General features: G+C 38.9%; 1 protein-coding gene across 1 annotated transcript in view; it reads left to right on the plus strand.

Moving 5' to 3' along the window:
* The window catches only part of LOC106465208 (coiled-coil domain-containing protein 63-like), a 71,311-nt gene that overhangs the window by 51,443 nt on the left and 6,314 nt on the right, over positions 1–13,554 (plus strand). Inside the window, exon 6 of the mRNA XM_022393064.1 lies at positions 8,645–8,948. Coding sequence (XP_022248772.1) covers positions 8,645–8,948 — 304 coding nt within the window. The remainder of the gene's footprint in view (positions 1–8,644; positions 8,949–13,554) is intronic.

The following is a 13,554-nucleotide window of genomic DNA, read 5'->3' on the forward strand; positions in this document are numbered from 1 at the left end:
AATTGTGAATTTTATGCAATTGTAATTTTATGAATATGTATGGAAACATATTACAGGAGACTGGTGTCCATTTATTGATATTTGCATGATTTAAGATGGGGCTGTTTTGAGGATTGAATCATCTCTTTTCTTTTGAGAAATGTTTAGGCTCGTTGCATTCAATCTTCCATTGTTTTCTTATTTCCCAACTCACTAGACCACGAGTACCTCAGTCTGCTACATATCCTCAGGAAGTCATGTTGGGGTAAGCCTTCTTCTGTTCCTTATCCGTTCACTTCTATCTGTCATCCCATTGTCCCGCAGGGCAGGCCATTGCAGCTGTCAACAGTGATTAATCTTTGGAGATAAATCTGGGCTTTGATCCCATTAGTGCCAACTCTTCTTACTTTGCCCACATGTGGTCTCCATTCAGCAGTGACCCATAACTTGTGCAAGCACTTTGTCATGGTTTGTCCCAACACTTTGATAATTCACTTCTTCTTTCCTCTCATCCACTTTCCAACCCTGTGTATCTTCAAGATGCTGTTACTTCTATGTTGGCTGTTGAAGCTATAGAATCTAACTCCAGCTCCACTCAGAGCTTTTTTCCTGACTGTCTTTCGTCCCCAAAGAGATGGGAAATTGGCACCCTATCATTGATCTGTTACTTCTCAATCTTTCTCGTTCTTCGCTTCCAAATGTTAGGCTTTCTCAGTCTGCTTTGAGCCTCTCTCCTGGGCTGTGAATTATCAAGGTCAATATTTCAGAGGCCTTCCTTCACATTCCTATTTGTAACATATCCAGTGATTTCCTCTGGTTTTCCACAGTGTATGAGCTTTCAGTTTTCTGCCCCTATCTTTGGCCTAGCCATGTCCCCTTATGTTTTCAACCAGATCATGTGGTTCTTCACTCGGGTCATGCATCTTCTGGGCCTTTAATTCCATTATTATATAGATAACTAACTTCTCCTGGCCTCATATCAACAGTATTCAGTGATTGCTACTACCATTCTTCTTCAGGAGGTGTCTCACCTGGGCCAGTTGGTCAAAAGTTCCAAGTCCATCTTGACTTCTACTCAGTATCTTGCCCACCTGGGAGTTTTTCTTAATTCCTGTGTAGAATGGACTCAACCCTCTTCCTTGTGTTTTTTTTTTTTGCCTATGGAGATCTTGCCATTGAATGCTTTTCACTCTCCTTTTCTATTTGTGCAGAGGTTCTCTTACTTTTGTGAACTTTTGCTGCTTTTAAAACCCTGTTTCCACTTGGTTGTGATCTTATCTGCCCTTTCTCTCTGCATTTCTTTCTGTCACTTGCTCCAACAAAACCAGAGGTATTCCACTTTCTCCCTCAACCTGACTCTCATATAAGCAGACTCTCTTAGTCTGATTGGAGAGGAGGGGAGTCTCAACACTACCAATCTTTCTGAGGTCCAGTCTCCAGAGGAACAATCTCTGTATATCAACATTGTAGAGATCACTGCAGTTTATTGGGCTTGCCAACTTCTTCAGTAATGATTGTCAGGTAATCTTGTGGTGATTCAATCGGACAACTCTACAGCTGCTTTTTACATCATTCACCAGGGAGTCACCTGCTCTCGGGACCTATGCTTCTCACTCTTGAATTTCTTTATTGTGCTGACGATTGTAACATTCACCCAGTGGTATGTCATGTCCAGGCAGTTTTGAATCTGCTGTAGGATCACTTGTCTTGACTGGACACAACCTTTCCCACAGAGTGATCCTTACATCCCTTGGTTTACCAATGGATTTGCTCCCATTTTGTGACCCCACTGATCAATGTCTTTGTGATTCCCCTTGATTCAAAGACTTCCTATCTTTTGATCACCAACCCCAGACTCAACTGCTCTTCAGTCTCTTTCTTTATGCCTACCCTCCTCTTTGCCTTCTTCCCTAGGTACTCTTTATCATTTGTGACATCCCTTGCCAGGCACTTCTGATTGCATATCTTTGGCTGGCTCGGTCTTGGTTTCTACATATGTGTCACTTACTATCCTTCTCTGCTAACCTTGAATGTCACACCTTCATCTTCATGTGTGGGATATGTCTGGTTCATTGTAAGATAAATGGGATTTTCCTGAAGGGTAAACCATTTTCTTTCTTATTCTTGTCAGGCTTCTGCATTTGATATCTGTCAATATAAGTGTTCTGTTTACTGATGTTGGTTCTTCTTCCACTCTTTTCCATTATATCATCCTACTCTGCCACATCGTACATCTTTCTTTACCTAGCTTTTTGACAGAGGCCTATCTGTTTTGTCCATTGCAGGTTACTAAGTGGAATTGTAAAAAACTTTCCGCTTCTTGCATGCCAATAATCCCATCATTTCGCCTGTCCTTACAGGACTTTTAAAGGTCTTTTTTTGTCCATCATTCCACTTGCCCAGTCCCTCTTCCTGACTGGGACCTTTATGTGGTTCTTTGGCTCTTACATGCCCCCATCTTTTGAGCTATTGGCTTCCTGTTCCTTGTATCATTTGACTCCAAAGACATTTTCTCCAACTTGATTATGGCAATTTTTTCTTGACATTTGTGTCTCATACACCTCCTGTACTCTATATTATAGAAACTTGTTGACGTTGCTCCCTTACTGCTCCTTTCTTCCAATGGTTTGGGCTGCCTGGGAGGGAAATCAGATGTTTTTTCCATCTCTCTATCTTCTGTATTCTAGTTGTACAGTCATTCTGATCCTGATCATCTTTTGTGTCCTGTATGGTCAGTCCATTGCTATGTTTCTTGGACTATTCCTGTCCATGGAAACCACCCTTGACTATTTTTACCATGGCATACATTCTCCTCTAGGGATTTATCCTCTTCCTCCATAACTTTTTGGATTTGTTATCTCTTCCATCTGACATATTTCTCTTTGAATGAGTCTAACCATATGCTTTTTTGAATCACTTGCCCTCAGGTTTGGCATATCACAACCACTCTTGATTCTTTTTGCTGACCATGAGAGATTTTGCATGCTGGTATGTGAACCACAACTAACATATTAATCTCCCATTACTTAAATAATTGTATAGATTCCTGTTCCTCTGTCATATCGACAGAGGCATCAATAATTATTGTGTAACTTCTGGGTCTGTGGGGGCTCGGCTTCGAGAATTTCTCAAAGTGGGGTAACTATAGCCATGAATCCGGGATCACTGCAGGTCCTTCAGTCAGGATTAGTCAATCAGTTCACATCTTCACCACTATTATCCATCCAACCTCTAAGTTTTCCATTTCCTGCAGATCATTGGAATTTGGAACTTAGTTGTAGGGCTATCAGAGTTTGGTTGGTTTGGGGGTAGTGAGAGTGTCATGCTAATTTTTCCAAGGTTTTATTTCTGTCCGTTGTTGAGCCTATGCAGATAGGAGATTGATGTCCGGTTATTGATCTTTCTTGTCTATATCAATGCCTAGATTCTCCAAGGTTCACAAGTTACTCATTCCTCAATCTGAGTTTAAATTTTTTTACTGGATTGTAGATGTCCAAGTTGTTTCCTATCTGTATATTGCCATTGTGATGGAGTACCACTATTAGCATTTGTTGTGCACAAGCGTCAGGTACTGCAGTTCCGGGTTTTTACCCTTGGACTTGCATTGTCTTCACATGGGTTCTGCTGCATCGTATAAGTTTTGTTCTAATCACCTCCATCCTTTCGGTCACACTGTGCACACACCATTTCATGGACAACTGGTTACTGCTGGCACCATCTCGTCAGTTGTCAGAACATCACATCCTGATTCTACTTTCAGAAACAACCAAGGCAGGCTTCATTTTTAGGGCTGAGACATCCATTCTTGCTCTAATTCAATATGTCATCCATCTGGGTATTTTTTATTTTTCATCTCATCTCTCTGTCAGACTCAACTGACTCCCATCCTGCTCAAGGCTATGGAATAGGACACCAGACTCTTATTCATCTCTCCTTCTCCCACTGCACAGATGGTTCTTTCTCTTCTGGAAATGTGGGCATCACTTGATTCCCTCATGTATTTGGGATGAGAGTACAAGAGATCTTTTTAATGGCTTTATGCAACCAATAGATAATAAATATTGATTAACTGGATTCCCCGGTTTCCTTATTCGTGATCATTCTTCAATTTCGAGGAGTTGTTGAATCGGGACACTACTACAATATGGGTTCCTCTACCGCTCGTCTTCCAGAGTTCCATCTCTTCACGAATGCCTTGCTTCAATAATGGGGTGCATATATCAAAAGTTAGGAATTCCATGGTCTATGCACGGACAAAGAGGCTTCCCTACGCCATGTTAAAGTCCTTCTTGTTCTTCAAAAGGCAATGCCTCATGGTCTGGGCTTATCAAGGTTATCTGATGCCTTGTATTTCTTATCAAGGAGGCACTTGGTCCAGGGCTCCTTGTTTTTGAAATTTAGACCTCCTTTCTCAGGACCATTCTGATCTTATACCCTACTAGCTTGCCATGCTCCATGGGTCATGCCTCTGGTAGCAGGTCAATTGTTTCAATCCAGACATTCTCCTGACAGAGCAGGTGCTTCATTGCAAGGTTTTGTTGGATTGGCTCTCATTTTGCAACTCTGATTGGTGGGTTGGCCTATCATTGAATCACCAACTACTGGCAATTTGGTCTCCATTTGCATTCCATCAGGACAGGATAGTATTACAACTCTAGGCCTTCTCTCCACTTCATATGTTACCCAGGGTACTAAATATGATTTGTTTCAACCCATCATTGGATCCTGTTGATAGGACCAGATTGGCTGGTTTCTGCTTCTGTAGTACCTTCTGGTATGTCCACTTCTTCTTAGGCTATCTCTTTGGAGGCAGTCATGATCTGACATGGTATATCTGGCTATCCTGAAACTCAAGATTCAGACATAGAGGTTATGCAGTCTTTTAATTTCTAAGGGTCTCAGTTTTTGCTTAGTCCAAAATAAACATTTATCAACAGAAATGACACACATATCGGCAATGATGTGTTGAGAGGAGGTTGAACCTATTTCAATCAAAAGTGCCAACCATAACTCTGGCTATTTGGCAAGGGTTTTTGCACCTTCCATAATTGTATCAAATGGTAGTCGATAAGGCCACTGTATACAGGGCTGGCAACTAAATATCCTTTGAATCCTCAGTACTCAAGTCGCTTCAGGTCCTTTGTCCCAAAGGACCATTCCAGTTACCTACCTGGTATATTGAGGTTACGTTCCCTTTCTTTACACCTATTTGTGTCTGATTCTCATACGCCATGTATCACCTCCAACTGAAGGTTTATTTTTCATCGTTGCTAACCTTGAGACATGGCTGGGAAGAGTAGCTTGTGCTGTATGCCCACAGACCACTTTATCATTCTACCAACATCTTCAGGCCAGTTATTTTTATCCAAAACGCTCAGACAGAAAAAGGGATTAATCCCTTTCACTGATATTTCTGATTACTATTTCTCACTTCTATGACCAATCAGATTTTGATTGTTGTCATGTTCAGTGAAGGTCTTGAATGTTTTGTTGCCTGCATTAATGCCTTAAGAGATGCTAGACAACAGACTTTTTATTCTGTGCTCTCTTTGAAGGCGAGGAATTTTCTACAAGTCATGTCCAATCAGATTTGTCACATTTGTATGTCCATAGCAGCCTGGTTGATTTGCCTGCTGGAGGACATTGTGTGGACCTCTCCCCAAAACTATTATCTCATATTATTTGCATGATCTGGCAGTATTTTCATCTGAGAATTTTTGCCTATCCCTGTAGCTATCTTAACAATTTATGCTAGATATACAGAGGGGTGAGTATTTTCATTGCTACATTTCAGGGTCCTTTACCTTATTTTCACAGCATCTCACTCTGTGATAAGTGTTGCCCAATTCCACACTAGCAACCACTAATTCAATATACTTTATATATGTTGCAACAGGCTCTGTAGAAATGAGGTGTTCCATAAGATCACCTAGTGGTATTACTCTACTATGCTGGACTGCCACTCATGGACTATTATGAGTAAAGCATAAGGAGATCCTGCCCATCTTTGGACTGAATAAATCAGGGTCAGTTTGCTTTTAAAAAATTAGGGAACTTGGTTCACCTATTGCACTGTTTCCAGAGCACTAGTCCTCGGGACTTCCCAATGTGCATCCCCCCTCCCCAAGATTCTACTAATGGAGCTAGGGAGTCCTTACCACACCCAGTTTCCAGTTACTGGGGTGGTGGATGAAGCTTTTCCTCTATAGTGTTAGAGTGAATTCCTCCACCCTTGGAGAAGAGGGCAAAGTTGGGGGCCCTCCTACCTGGGTCCCTGGATGTTTTTTCCCAGATGATGGTAGGAATTGCACCAGCCAATGTAGGAGCCTACTTGTAATACAGGTTCAGATTTGATGCTCAACTATCCAGTTGGGTTGAGTGTGACCCTTATTATTGATCAATATTGGTTTAGTACATTGTCCACTGTTTCCTCATAATTCCGAATGCAGAGTGGTCCCATCTTTCGTCCATGGTTGAGCACAGTTGTTCCACGTCCTTCCCATAATTCTAGGAGCAAGTGGAATTTACCCACGGCTTGTGTCATGCCCAGGAAATTCCACAGCAGTTGCATGTAAGGTAAATAGCATTTAGTGGTGCAGAGAGATAGGTATCTATCTGAAATACATTTTTAGGTAAGGAAAATGTTAACTTTTTCTTTATAGGTTGTTTTGATTAAGACTGGTGGTTATTACTACATATAGAAATATCTTTCAAAAGGTGATGCATTTTCAAGTATTGTCAAGTTGCTTATGGTGATGTAAACCTTATTTTTTATCTGTATTTCATGTACTGGTATGTTAATCTATTGGAGTATATCCTCATCTTTACCTATGCATCATTATAGGCTTTACATTAATACCTAAATGCTATCAGCTTCCTGTAGTGATTTTACAATTACCTTAAAGATTGTACTGTAAATTTCTATTTTTGTTTCCTTTTTATCATTATGTTTTATGCTATGGTAAATAGTGACATTAAATGAAATTGTTGAAATTCCTCTTGATTGTCTTGTTGTTTTTATTTGTGTGTAGATAAATATCTTTGAGATGTAATTTTCAGTTTGGTAGGATCTGATGCTGTTTATCTTACTGATTTTCATCAGTTTTTTAACATGTTCTGTATCCTGTGTAGTTTCTTTGGAGGGGGGATTTGTTTAAAAAACAACAGATCTTTTCTTGGTAGATATAATTGTTTTTCTCATTAAACTATTCATGTGGACCATAATGATTCATGTAAAAGGGAATTTTAAAGACCATTTTAGCAGTGTAGCTGTCTATCATGAAATAAGAGCTAAATGTATTTATTGTAACTTACTAAGGTATACTTGGACTTATATCTAATAATGTGTTGGGTCACCTTTTGCTTGAATAACAGCTTGACATGATATGGCATCAGATCCACAAGATGCTGGAAGGTGTCCTGAGGGATATTTTCTCATTCAGACATGAATATCAATTTATGGAGTGAGGTAGGCAAAGGATCATGATAGTGAATGTGTCTTTCAAGTTCATCCCACAGATGCTCAACTGAATCGAGTCTTTGTGACTGTGGTGGCCATATAAGACGCTTGAAATGTCCATCATGTTCCTCAAACCATGTATGCATAATTTAGACATGATGGATGAGAGCAGTGACTTCAGGGAAGTAGCTATCCCCATCAGGGTACATATGAAGCACTGCTGGATGCACATGAGTAGAAATGATGCTAAGGTAAACTGTGGCATTCATTCTTCCTTCTAAAGGGGCCAAGGATATGCAAGGAAAGCATGCTTCTGATCATGACTTCACCACCAGAGGCATGGACAAGTGGGACCACACAAGAGTGGTCAAGTGATTTATGTGGCTTTCTCCAAATCTCTCTTTTTCCATCTGTGCAGAAAAGAGTAAAGAGTGATTTGTCAGAACACAAAACTTCTTTACATTCCTCATTAGTTCAAAGTTTGAGCTCCTTTCACCATGTTTTCTTATTAGTAACTGAGATCAGTGATTTATATAATGATCTTCAAAAGATACAGCTGGAAATAGGTGTGGATTGCTCTACCCTGAATGTCTGTTAATTGGTGTATTATTTGATGAAGGTTGGACTTTATATCTTTTCCTTCTTTCTGTCACTAAGTGCTTTCTGCTATATTCCCCCTTCATAACAGACAAAGTATTCACCTTTCACCATTGTTGATAAACTTAAATGCCTCATGCCTTGGAGCAGCCTACTACTGATACCACCTTGGCCACTGTGGCACCTTCACTGTGTGCACCCACTGTCATGCTTCCTTTGAATGCTGCAACATATTTGCCTTTCCCCAGATCTGTTTGACTAACTGCAAATGTGCTTATCCAAGTCATTTATATGGCAGCAGAGATCACCTGACACATTGTGTGATCAACTTAATTTGTGTCTGTAAGAGTACTTATGTCCTAATAAAATGATTAGCTACTGTAGGTGTCCCTCTAAAAGTAAAAATTCAATTCAGGTTCTTCTTCCTCATTATATTGTATGAAATATTCAAGCAGAAATATTTACTTTAAAATAACTCTATTAAGATTAATAGTTAAATGATATTTTAGATACTAAAATATAACGTATGGCAAATGAATGAAAATTAAACAGATGCCACCATGTTCACTTGTTTAGGATTATTTGTTTATACACTATAATTTCTTTTAGTAAAACTAAAAAATCTAGCAAGGATCGGGGAGAGAAAAGTCCAGAAGAAACACTGGAAAATTACAAAGAAGTTTTTGAGAGAATAAAGTTAATAGCCAATCAAGATGACATCAATGCTGTGGTTGAAAAGTTTGTAGAAGTAGAGGAAGAAAACTTTGCAGTTTTTAATTACGTAAATGAAGTTACAAATGAAACGGAGAGGTTACAAGAACAAATTCGAAAAATTCAGGACAGTATTCAAGAGCTTAAAGGGCAAGAAGAAGGTCAACGCTTACAACATCATAAGAGACTGAGAGAGTTAGAGGTAATAAAATAACTAGAAAAATAGAATATATGTACATTTTTGCTGAATTACTATTTTCTGAATTACCCAGAAACAATGAAATTTGAATGAATTAGTGCAGTAATTATAAAGTCAATCATATAAAAATAAACTGGAAACTATATGTGTATTGAACTGAAACTGAATTTTGTGTTATAACTTATCCAATAACTAAATATTTTCTTGGTTATTAATTCCAGTTTAACTAAAATGTTATAATTACCACATATTTATACTTTATTCACTGTGGTTATCAGTAGCATGGGAGAGTGAAATAATGTTGTTACATTGTACTTTTGATTGTTTTATTTTTTTTACCATGGCCTCTTATAATATGAACCTTGCATAATGAAACAGAGGTCACTGATTTTGCATCCTTCTCAAACCAGTTATAATTATACCACATATAACTTATAGAAAAAAAGTTCTTTATTGTAATATGTTATTGAACTTGCTGATAATCATTAATGATCATTAGGTTAGGCACAAAAGTAGATGCAATCATTATCATTATATTGTGAAAGATCCAGTATTTGGTATGTAAACTTGTTGGTATGTACTGTGTACGAATAGAGATTTATAAATAAAAATGTAACTCATCGATATATCAAATAAGCTACTCCAAAAAATAAAGGCACATGATTTTATAATTAGATTGTTCTGCAACTAAATTAACAAAGCATAAGTAGGGTAGATTTATTCATTGAATACAATATATTGCAAATTACAACTTATGGTACACCAGTACCCATAATATCAAAGTGGTCAGAATTATTGTTTTGCAGAATCAACTTCTTCTGGGGAAAAAAAATCATATTTAGCCAAAAGGGCTCTTCTAAATCTGTTACAGTCTCTAGATATGCAGGGCATTTTGTTATGGTAGCCAGCTAGGTGACTTAGCTAAGAGAGTTACAGTTTTACATATTATTTCTTTTACTGACTGATTTTGTTATCTGATAACCATAAACATTTTTTGTTTTTACAGAAGTAAATGAAATACAAATTACTGAGCCTTCCATAATATGAATTACAGTTACACATGTATGTTTTCTTAGATTGATAATTAAAGTGCAAAAACCAGGTTTTTTTATATATAATATAAAACATTAAAATATTTTATTACATTTACAAGAAATAAATAAAATGAAATATAAATAAAATATAAATACAAAATTGTAGCTTAATCAGAGTCCAGTGTAGAAAATTTTAAAGTTAGTATAAAGCCTCCTGTGAAGTATTAGTCAAATGAAGATGCATTTATAATAGAGTAGATGGGAAATTTCCAATTCTAGAAATAATCTGCTATTGAAAGCAGTAACTTTCTACCACATTATATCACTAAAAATTAAATTAATTTGTTAAAGGTCAAAAATCAAACTTATCAATGAGATATTCATCACACATATTCAGAGAAGTAAGCATTTAGTTAAACATTAGAAATTTTAAAGACCATTTATAGTCATATATACAAAACTGTCTTGCTTTGATTTTTAATAACTGTTTTCCAAAACTGAATCATAAAAAGCAATGAAATTGACTTAGTTATTCAGAGTATTTATAAAACCTAGGTTTTTAACACCTATCAGACATAATGAGGTAATTTTCATAACTTCCTCAAATCCAGTCTTAGCCTGTAGTAATTTTAAGGAAGTTTGTAATTTGTAGCTAAATATGTCTGTTTTATATGTTTTTATAATGTATGACTAAAACTTTATAGAAACTCGTATATTTGTGATTTTTTTGTTTTATAAAGTTATTTTTTGATAAGGTACTCTCCCTCCACTCACAAGATTAGCTTTACATGTTTGTGCTGCCCTCTATATGCGAACTTTTTCAGAAATGCATGCCACAAGACATCATTCTCCCTTTATTGGAATCCAAAGCTCCAACACGTCTCTCATGCAAATCATCATGTGTCACCTCTCCACCAATAAGAGAACATTACTATCATGTGATGGATGTTACTCCCTCTATGCACTACTACCAAGCTAACACTTATTGTTTGGCAGCTGTCGAATTCAGACGTTCTTCTTTACATTGTTCAGTTACCTTGAAGTGGTTTATTTTTCATTTTTATATATTTTTAACTATTTATTACATTTCACAGTTGTGGAGCTAATATTTTAATAAAACAATACTTCCTCGTGTTTCCCGTTTATGAATTCTGAAGTTACAGTCACCACTTTGGGTACTTTGCCAGCATTTTATGCCGTATTTTCAGCCACGGGTGTGGGCAACCCATCGGGAGATTCAGCAGTATATGAGGCAACCTCACTCGCCTACTTTGGCCCTACTTCTTCCTGAGCCTTTTGGACCGAGTCAGGCTTTAGACGACTTTGATCATTTGTCCCCCCCCCACCTGGAGTTTGCTGCTTCTTCCCATTCACTACCTGATAATTCAGCTCATCCATCATTGGTCTTTTCAGACTTTTATCTCTTTTTATGTAATGTTTTGTCTATTGCACCTGTTTCCTATGGCCCTAGATCTTTCCTTTTACATCAAACAACTTCCCAACCCGTCCCTCAATATTAGGTTCACGTGGACAGATTTGCCTCTCATCTGGGGGAGAGCATTAGTATGCCTTGTCCCCCATAAACTTTGGATCAGTCCTCCCTTTCTCGACCAACAATTGTTTGGGTCAGTTCTCTCTGTTTGGGAGGCGAACCCCCAATTACCCTGTTCAACTTACCCAAACCCAACTTTCTCGCCTTTGTCTCACCCTCACAAGCCTGTTAAGGTACCTTTCTTTCCTTCACCTTCTGTCAGAGGATCTTCACAGGAATCCTGAGGGGTTTGCTGCTGAAATCTTCTCCATCCTTACTTCTACATTGACTCACTGTTGTCTTTGGCTCTCGTGCTTCAAACATGGCTTGTTTGTTGTTGGGACCTTTTGGGCTGTGATGCAATTTTGGCATGGACCCCTCTCCAGGCTCCTTATCTAAAGGACCTTTGCATGGCGTTTTTGTGGCATTATGTGTTTCGACTTGGTTCCTGAGTATTTGAAGTCACTGGTAGCCTCGGCCAATCAATATTCTATCATTACTAATTTGGTAGCTCGTTTGTCGCAGTCAAGACCGATTCTTGACCTCTGACCTTCCCCTTACCAACCTATTCTTGTCCCAGCCTCTTGCAGTGCTGCGTTTCGACAATTTACTCAACAACGCATGATTTTCCAACAGCAGTACCAGGACTATGTGGTTGGTTTGGGGGCTCATCTCTTGAATTTCATTCTTCTGTGGGGACATTTTCTCGCCAATGTCTGGGTTCACAGGGTGCTCTTGGAGGGATACGTTATCCCCTATCACTCCTTTCCTCCATTATCCAGTGTTCCCTTCCCTTCTCCTCGGGATCCTTCAACATCATCGCACAACAAGCTATCAAACCAGCTCCACCAGGTTCATGGGGGTTTTACTCCTGCCTGTTTGTGGTTCCCAAGAAGACTGGGAACTGGCATCCTATCATCAGTTTATCCCTTCTCAATCAATATGTTCACACTCCTCACTTTAACATGGGGGCATACCTTTCTCTTGAGTGGGTATTTTCTCCAGGTCTTTGGATGACCAAGGTGGGCATTTCCACTACTTACCTACACATTTCTGTGGCAGAGCATTCCCATCCATATCTTTGATTTGTTCAATGGGGGGTTGTGTACCAGTTTCTTGCCTTACCTTTTGTCCTAGTCTCAGCACGTGTTTTGTTGTGTGGTCCACTCCTTTGCTCAATATGCCATGGGGTTGTGCTTCCATGTTTATATGGATGACTGGTTTCTTCTTGCTTATTCTGAATGAGAATTGGCCTGTCACATTCGTCAGCTCCTGGCCAAAACCATACAGGTGGCTGGTTGGTCAAATTGGAGAAGTCTTTTCTTTACCTTATCCAATATCTTATTCATTTGGATGTTTTCTTCAACACCCATCTCAGTCAGGCCCAACTTTCTCCTCTCCAGCTCCATTCTATGGAATGGGCTATTTAGAAAGCCCTGTCTGTTCCCTCACTTACAGCTCATGAGGTTCTATCACTTTTGGGGATGTGGCCCTCCATGTCCCTTCTCATATACCTGAACATGACCCATATGCGGTTTCTTCAATGGGTCCTTCACAATCCCTTCTCTCATCTCTTGTAGATGATCTCCATTCATGGTAGAACAGGGCCCACATGTCAGTGGGGGTCCCACTTTCTCCTACATGACCAGATATACATCTGTTCATGGATGCATCCCTTCAGGGTTGGAGTGCCTGGGTGGATCACCAGGAGGTTTGGGGTTGTTAGTCTGTGGAGGAGAGTTTTCTTCAAATTAATGTTCTCGAACTCCTGGCTGTTCAGTGGGCTTTGGATCACTTTTTTTTTTCTTGCCAGCTGGTTATGATCCATTCCGACAATTCTACTGTGGTTGCTTATGTCAATCACCAAGGTGGCACCAGATCCCTGTGTTTTTGCACTATGGATCTTTATTGAACCCACACACATCACATTCATTTGATGACATGTCATGTATTGGGTACATTCAGTCTCATAGCCAATTCTTTCCTGACTGGGTCGCATTTATCCCACAGAGTGGTCTCTGCATTTTGCCATTTTTCAGTGGCT

Source organism: Limulus polyphemus, unplaced genomic scaffold, assembly GCF_000517525.1.
Source record: "Limulus polyphemus unplaced genomic scaffold, Limulus_polyphemus-2.1.2 Scaffold1870, whole genome shotgun sequence".
NCBI classification, from domain to species: Eukaryota; Metazoa; Arthropoda; class Merostomata; order Xiphosura; family Limulidae; genus Limulus; species Limulus polyphemus.